General features: G+C 34.9%; 1 protein-coding gene across 4 annotated transcripts in view; it reads left to right on the top strand.

Annotated features, from left to right (window-relative positions):
- The first annotated feature begins 330 nt into the window (after positions 1–330).
- Positions 331–9,084, top strand: part of LOC107714189 (uncharacterized) — a 25,693-nt gene continuing 16,939 nt past the window's right edge. The window contains exons 1-3 of one of the 4 annotated variants that reach the window (XM_016519948.1): positions 331–350; positions 463–596; positions 8,157–8,243. In XM_016519948.1, coding sequence (XP_016375434.1) covers positions 534–596; positions 8,157–8,243 — 150 coding nt within the window. In that variant the 5' untranslated portion in view covers positions 331–350; positions 463–533. Of the gene's footprint in view, positions 351–382; positions 597–8,156; positions 8,244–9,084 lie in introns of those variants that run through there. The other 3 variants (XM_016519949.1, XM_016519950.1, XM_016519951.1) reach the window with 3 other exon arrangements.

Raw genomic sequence — 9,084 nt, 5'->3', positions numbered from 1 at the left:
CAGGTGTGTTTTCTGAAAGGTTTCAGAAATTAATGAAATGTTCCTGAATGGAACTAACTTCCAAAATAATAAGGGAATAACAGATATAAATGCACACATATTTTTAAATATTTGCAAACTTTACAAATTTTTAATGTCATTAAATAATGTAATTTAATATTTTGTCTTGACGTATATTATAAGTTAACTTTTTTTCATTGTCTCTTTTTTCTCTTCTTACAAAAATAACAATATTATATTTCATTTCTGTAAATAAATATCCGTGCTTGAAGTCACGCATAAGAGCTATAAAGGTGAGTAGGAGGAGCGTGTGAACTACTCGGGGGCGTGGCTTTTCTCACCTGTGTCAGGTGACATTTCAATTTGCTTACAACTCAAAAGACTGATGGCTATGTTCAGTGACCTGAAACAGTGTTTCTCTTTGTCGCACAACATAACGTTGTTTCTTGTTTGATGTGTTAGTAAAGCATACCTGGCATTTCAAACCTGATCAGAAGTATTTTCACCCTGAGGATGAAGACTTTTGCACCTGTATGATTCCTGAAACCCCGAGGGATTCCCTGAAGGAGAAAACGGAAGCAGGACAGGTTTTGCACGTAAGTGTTAAGAGGAGTACATAACATTTTAATATCTACTGCATTTTTTAAGCCCGAGCATTTATTTTAAACCGCTTTCAAACATTGTTCACGTGCTTCTACACCGCGCTTGTGCATTTAGCACGTGTATTTCGTCAGCGTAGTGTGTCATTTATAAACGTACGCCTACGTTTTCTAACAAAGTCTTATTTATCACGTATTTAAAATGAATTTTCTTGAAATGTACTGGGATATAAACATTTGGGGAATCTAATTGTAGTTGTCCACGTGACTGTGTGCAAAGGGTGTGTTTAAGTGTTTTGCGTCTATAAGCCATTGTTTTCAAAGTATTTAAATGTGTTGCTGTGGAATGGTATGCATGACTCACTTGGTTGACAACACCAGGCCATCAGGATACAGACTACTTCTGAATGTGATACTTCATGCCCATTGATTAATCCCACAATGACATCTGATGCCTCTTGTAGTTCAAAACGGGCCTGTATTCTGGGTCAAAAATCTTTTGTTGTTTATCCAATTGATTATATTGGGCTTAAATGGCATTTTCAACCATAATTAGTCATAGAACCTCTACAGCCTGCTTTTTGCTTTTAAGACATGCTATTAGTCAAAAGCTTGGGCACATTTTAGAATAATAGTGATTTAGCAAGTTATCAAAAATTACAAAATATGTTAAATGGAAGTATTGGAGTTGGTATTGAGCAACAATATTAAACAAGTCAGAGCTTGTATTTTAGCATACATTTTAGTAGCCACAGTTTGTCTAAAATATAACTCCATTTATTTTTTTTAACCAACTTAAAGGAATACTTCACCCAAAAATGAAAATTGTCATTTATTCACCCTCATGTCACCTGTATAAGTTTCTTATATTGAACATAAAAGAAGATATTTTGAAGAATGATAGTAATCAAACAGTTGATGGTCCCCATTGACTTCCATAGTATTTCTTTCCTTACTATGGAAGTCAATGGGGACCAACAACTGTTTGGTTCTTCAGAATTCTTCAAAATATCTTCTTTATGTTCAACATAAGAGAAACTTACAGGTTTGGAATGACATAAGGGTGAGTAAATGATGTTTTCATTTTTGGGTGAACTATTCCTTTAAGACTTTTTAAGTATGTATTTAAAAAAAAAAAAACTGTTATCCTACACTATCTGGACCAACTCATTTAAAAAGGTTGTAAAGGAACGCAGACTTTGAATATTTGTGTATAATACATTTCACACATTTATTCATAATAGCCTTTAGATAAAAAGGTGTTTAGGATGAGAAACAAAAAAATCAGTCAAATGTGTCCAAACTTGTGACCAGTAGTATCCTTTTTACTAGTAGATCTGTGTCTGTGTGCATTCATTTTAACCTCCAGAAGTTATTTCCTACTTTATGATGTTTGTATCATTTGCATTGCATATCTCTCAGTTGTGGTGCCTTCATTATTAGCATAACAATGTTATTTTTAGTGTACCTTGTGGTTGGAAAAACCACACTGGCAACTCTCATGACATCATGATCAGAATGACCTGAGAAATTTTTTATAATTCATGTTCGGACAGCTGATTGTGTTTTCTGCCATTTCCTCCATGGATTTCAAGACTGCATGACTTGAACTGGATCAGTGTTGTACTTTGCTAGACATCTTGCTCTTATCTCAATCTTCCAGGAGCCTTCCAGTGAGCCCTTTAAAAACTATTAACCGATTTGCAGTCAATATACCCTCTAATTTGATGTTTTCAATTACATTCGTTCTTTATTCAAATGTAGACCTAAACCGGATGATTCAATTACTGAGTACCAACAAACTAGGGTTTAAGCAGTGTCAGGAGAAAGTGCTGTGAGCTCAGAGAATAAGTTCTCCTGCTTGAACTTGCCTGTTCTGTGGCTTCCTGCTCTAAACAGACCCCAGAAGTTATTTTATTTGAAGAGTGTTACACTGTAAAATCCAATAGTTTACCTTACTTAGATTTAGTTAGTTATCTTTACTTAGTTGTTATACTTACTAGGTTTTATTAAGTTACAGCTACTTTCAAGGCAAATAAAACTATTTACTTACTGTTTTGAGTGACGCTTACTTAAAATATTCAAGTAGCCACAAAGGAACCAATTACATTAATAAAGCAGTGAGAGGCAGCAGTGCACTAATATATTGCTAATGTGCAACATAACAACAGAAGAAAAGAAAAAGAGTCTTAAATAGACTTTTCACCCATTTCCTCCATGTCTGCAGTTATCTTTCACTAGTTGCATTAACTCGTTTCCCAGAGTCATCTTGAATGTTGAATATTTCCCATTATAGTGATTAGCGTTCCCTTTGGTTGGGCACTTTGAACTTGGTTTATGTTACTATAATTATCTTCCTGTTAATGCAGCAATGCATCATGAAGTCAGAGTTATTTGATTTCAAAGGAAGAAAAGTAATAAATGGGTTGCTTTAAGAAAGTGACCTATCTTCTAATTAAAGCATTAGTGTATTGTTTGTGTGTGTTTATTAATGAACTTTCTCGAACTTGATTTTTCATAAATACCTTGAGATGCTTTTTATTGGGTTTATATAATCCTTAAATAGTGTGGGGTAACATGTTAAAGTCGCACACAGACTTAAACATGCAGCACGTGAATCACAACAATGGTAACAATTCAATTTCATTTATTTTCATTAATTGTAACAATAACCATTTTATTTGCTCTTTTTGTTGTGCTACTACTGACACAAGACAGCAAATAAAATTGTCAAATAAAATCAACAACTGTAAAACAAAGCAACTGCATAATTTATTCATACCGCAATGCACTCTGGGAGTCAGTGAGTAGCTATACTAAGTCATGAGTAAACCTAAATGAAAGGATCAAGTACCCCCTACAGTTCTTTTTTTAGTTACTAGAACTCTCGTGTAAGTAAACTATACTAACTAAGCATTTGTCAGTACAACATACTATTCCTATTTCACTTTACTTAGTTTTTTCAAGGCAATCGGTTTGCATGCTTTTAAGTAAGCCCAACTAATTAGATTTTACAGTGTAGTTGAAAGAAATGTATGTTGGTTTTAAAGGGCAAAAGAGAGCTTCCTGCTTTCTTTTCTTTCTAAATAATCCCTCCTATGCCATTATGTTTCAAGCCAGGGTATAGATGCATTCAACAAAACACACTTCTTTGCCAGAATGACACCATGCTGAGTTTAATGATGAATGGCGTCATGCATCGGTAGTAATTGGCCATTCAGTCTAATGCTGCTCCTGGCTTTCATTGTTATGCTTTATTTTAAAAAAGAGTGCTTTCTCCTCACTGTTGCTACTGGCCAGTTTCTTTGCTGAAACTGCAGATGCCTCCTGAGCAGAGCTTTGTTTGAAAACCAAGAATCAGGTTTCACCAACACTTGTAAAGGATGAATGATAGTTTTGTATTCTGGCTTGCACAGATGGCGAGAGCAGGAGAGGATGAACGTGATCTGTGATGTAGTTTTTAGCTTTGACTCTGACTTTTATACATGAATATTTTATCCTCAGTCATCAGGTGAATGAGTCTGCGTTATTCTCCCTGAGCACAACACCTGTCAGGCATCTGCTAGCTGGGGAATCACAGCTGAGAGAACAATCATTTCCATCTCCAGCCATGACGCCTTCATGTGGAGCGGCAGAATTCATCTTCTTAACAAGAGCGCTTTTTGGAGGACCTTGCCTTTGGCTATATGCTGCAATTCATGGATGACGTCCTCGTTATAGCTTTGATATTGTCACAAAGCAGCAGATTCTTCTTTGTCGTCTGTTGTTTTTGGAACGGTATGGTCTTAAGCATGGGAAATGAAGGCAATTCCAAGAGGATGCGGTTTGAGGACTCTTACCAGATTGTGAGTGCTGTAAAAGGGATTAGAAGAAGCCTGGATTGGATTTGAAGGCTGATCTAGCTACTTGAATCACATACTGACAATTTCTCAGAGAGCATTCAGCTCCTATTAGCAGTATTAAGGCCACCGTCGGTCTTAAATTGAGACACATTTTCTGTTTAATGGCAAATTAGATGTAATGAACTGTAATTCACAGGAGTTTGCTGTACCTATGCTCTTTTGCCCTTCTGCACAGCTTGGTCTCCGAGGGAACCGGGGAGAGGAGGGGGCCCGGTTCATCTCTTGCTTTGTGTGTGTGTGTGTGTAGTGGATCAGATCAGGTGTCCTGGCACTGGCCTCCTCTCCCTATCCGGGTGCTGAGAAAGGCCTGTTTGTTTGTGATTTGGGCCTGTGGCACCAAAGAGACAATGAGTGCAGTCTCTGTGAGGACGGGGAGGGAGAGCCGAGGGTTCGGGAACAGAGGGTGTGGAGCACCAGGGTCCTTATCTCCTCCGTCTTCATGAGCACCCATCACCGGAAACACAGATGTCCCTCAGGTCGCCTCTATGGGACGGCACAGACGGGAGTGGGTGGAACGCTGTCACCTCACACAGTGTGCACACGCGTTTTCGATTAAAATACATTTACCCAACAGGTTGGCTCAATCAAGCAGAACTATTTTAGCTTGTTGTAGTTTTGTGACTCACACTGATTAAATGGTGTTAAAATTGTGCCGGTCTGTGGCATTCATCACATAAACCACTGGTTCTCCACTGGTTTTGATTGAGGACCAAGGATTTACGTTGGACGTTAAGTGGTGACCCAACTAGGGTTGCATAAAGGTTAAAAATTTCCAGTAAATTTCGGAAACATTCCATAAATTTTGGAAACTTTCCAGGATTTTTTGGGAATATTCCAGGGATTTTTGGAAAGTTTCCGAAAACTTTCCACCCCTTTGCAACCCTAGACCCAACACGTTTCTACGTTTGTTTATTGTACATAAGTCATAAAATTAAAAAAGAAAAAAAACATTTTTTTTACCATGGGCAACATAAGCCAAATATACAGAATTATTAACATGCATTTGCAATTGTGTTGTTGTTTTGATGCTGTTATTATTTTTATACGGAAAATATTGTATATATATATATATATATATCTTTTTTTATATACTTTTTATTTTTATATAGATGTTTTATGCATTCATTTTATTATTTATTATTATTATTATTATTATTATAGTTCTCTTTGTTTATTAGTTTTATTATCCTACTGGATGCAACAAATGCCTCGTTTGTAATGGGTTTTATTGATTTTGTCTTGTCTGGGACACATGGAAACACAATATGGTAAGGGGCATAACATTTCCGTCACACGCTTGAGGTATTCGGCCAATCACAACGCACTGGATAGCTGGCCAATCAGAGCACACCTCGCTTTTCAGAACGATGAGCTTTGTAAGAATCGACGCGTTTCAGAAAGGCGGGGCATAGAGGAGAAACAATGTACATTATGTGGAAAATAATGTTTTTTTTAACCTTAAACCGCAGAAACACATTGCATTACACCAAATACACAAAATAATGTTATTTTTAGCAACATCATATGACCTCTTTTATTATCCTAACACATGGATCAAATACTGGGTCAAATTAGTAGTATTAGTATTTTTCATATTGCCAAGTGACAGAATTTGCATGAAAAATACTTACAAAAAAGTTTAACTAAATGCATGGCCTTTGTCAACAAGAAAAGATATAGCACTTTTTTAACATAGATACTCTTTTTTTTCATGGATAAGAATTTAGCAATCCTATCTATTCATAAATGTATGGTTAGGTAGTTGCATTTTATTTTATTTTTTAAGGTCACCACCCACCAGTTCATAACTGCTGACATAAATAAGACGGCTTTATCCTTTATATCCTAACGTGTGGTCTTTGTTCATAGTTAGTTCATAGTTTGTTATTGTAGTAAAGTTAGTTTACGTCTCAAATGTTGGTCCATGAGTCTAATTAGTATTTACTATAGAGCTTTTCAGTGCTGTTTTCAGTGGTGTGATTGATTAGAGTCATTAGACATGCTGTTAAACTCATTTTTGTCCTCCACCTGAAATTAATCAATAGAATGTGGGCAGAAATTGTCGGTTCTACTTTTTTGCTTGGCAGCGTGTGGGATGAGGTTCAGTACGAGCTCTGAGCTTGGTAAGAGATGGGTGTTTACTGCTTCGGATGAAAACCGCAACAGTCTGAGCTTTTAGAGTGTTATGACCTTTCCCCGGTTTATCATAAACAGAGCGAAGTAATTGTCATTGGCCACTGAAAGGGTAACATTACCTCCGTTTGCCGTGAGCTTTGTTCAGCGCCAAGGAGACAAGCGCCGTTTTATTCGCCATTAAGAAAGAAAAATGATGTTCTCCCCAGAGCGACATTCATTTTCTGTGAGGGTGTTTTGTGCCTGTACTGAGGTGTCATGTGATCTGGAAAAATGGACTATAAAAGCTGAATAAGAAGCCCGAGAGTGATTCGAGCTTCATTGATGTATTGAATGCATCATTACTTTTCATTTTCTTCCACATGCAGACTCATCCCGCATCAACTTTCACCTAAATGGAAGGGCTTTTTTTGTCCCCCGTCACGCTCACAGACAGCAGTTTTTTTTTGTTTTTTTTTGAATATTTTATTTTAAGCTTTTCACATTTTAGAGAACAATCCCCCAACCCCCCATGCCAGCAAATCAAAGGAAAGAGAAACAAACAAACAAAAAAACCTAATGACACAGTAATCAATGTAATCATGCATATATGCATACACCCACATATAGTACACATATACACCTCCATAAACATACATCGTTCATACTTGTGTATCTATACAAGAGCACATACAGCCGTCTCTACATATACACAGTCATTTAAAAAAAATAAAAATAAAAAATACCTTCCTATACCAATAAATACCCAATTATGGAAATATATATTTATTACACACTGCTATTTTATTAGATTAACCATCCTACATAAAGAAAAGGGCTAAATTCAGTTATCATGGGTCACCTTCAAAATATTCCAAGAAGGGCTTCCAAATCTGTACGAATCTCTTTGGTTTACCCGCAATCTCGTATCTAATTTTTTCCATATGTAACACATTACTGAGCTCTGTAAGCCAAGTTTCAAATTTAGGCGCAGACTCTTTGTTCCACATCAACAAAATTGTCTTTTTTGCTATAGTCATCCCATATTTAACTGTTTGGATCTGACTGAAACTATACTTCTCTAAGAAGGGGGCCCAACCTAATATTGCAATAAGAGGGTCATGAGGAAAATCAATCTTAAGTACCTTTGAATAGAAAGAAAAAACCTCAGTCCAAAATTTAGACATTTTTGGGCAGAACCAAAATAAATGAGCCAATGTACCCTCATTGGACAGAGGGATACAATTCGCTTACAGTTTTAAAAGGGAGACTATTAATAAAACCTGAACCTATATTCACAGACAGCAGTTTGCGTGTTTATTCAACTCCAGCTCATTCAAATGCGGGCTGTGTTATGGAAAGGTCCCCAGATGCACCTGCCTCTGGTGTTCTGTTTCTAGCCAAACCACCGACACTAGCTGAAGAGGATGACTAAGCATCTGTAATCCAGCCTGTCATTTCCATCCTTGTGTGTCTCATGCTGCTTTCTGATCCTGCTGTCTATATTAATTTACTATGATCCTTGTCTGTGGCTTTCTTGCAGGATTACACGTATATAATTACCATGGTCAAGCTATCTGTGACCGGACTGGATACCAAAACGGGCACATTTGTTACTTTTACCTGTGAGGTGTGTGTGTGTTTGTTTGTTTAGTAGTTTATGTATTTATTTATTTAGTAGTTTTTATTTATTTACTTTGTAATTTATGTCTTTATTTGATTATTTAAATTTTTAATTTTTTTATTTTATTTGACTTGGGTTTTATTTGAACATTTATGAATGTATTTACAATTTTCATTTGATTTATTTGAGTTTTTCATTTTTGTTTTGTATGATTATATTGTAATTTGTTTATGTATTTATATATATATTAATCATAGTTTTAGGATTTTTTAAATATTTATTTATTATTATTAACAAATGTATTTATGAAATTTGTCTATTTTATTTATTTGAATATTTATTTATTTTATTTATAATTATATTGTATTGTGTTATTTATTTTAGTTCATTTTAGACTATTTGTCTTGGGTCTTAATGTATTTATGCAACATTTGTTGATATTTATTTATTTATTTATTTATTTATTAACATGATATTTTTTTTATTTCTGATTTTGTAAAAATTATTTCATGACTATTTTATCTTTATGTAATTTGATATTTTTATACTTTCATTTGACTTTGAATTCATTGACTAATTATTTGCCGTGAGTATTTTTTATTGGTTATGATTATATAGTTTTTTTTTAATATATATTTATTTAATTAGATTTTCTTTGACTGATTTTATTTATTATTTATGAGTGTTTACGAAGTGTATTTATTGACTTATGATTTTATTAATTTATGAATATTTTTTTCTTTGATTTTTTTAAATTTTATTTCTCATTCATTTGATTTTGCTTAGTACTGTATTTACAGATGCTTTGTCTGAATTTGGCCTAATGTAATCTCATGCTGTTTTCTGA

The sequence above is a fragment of the Sinocyclocheilus rhinocerous genome, unplaced genomic scaffold (genome assembly GCF_001515625.1).
Source record: "Sinocyclocheilus rhinocerous isolate Xijiao unplaced genomic scaffold, SAMN03320098_v1.1 scaffold1561, whole genome shotgun sequence".
NCBI classification, from domain to species: domain Eukaryota; kingdom Metazoa; phylum Chordata; class Actinopteri; order Cypriniformes; family Cyprinidae; genus Sinocyclocheilus; species Sinocyclocheilus rhinocerous.
Note: the sequence above shows the minus strand (reverse complement) of the source record. Positions and strands in the feature narration are given on the sequence as shown.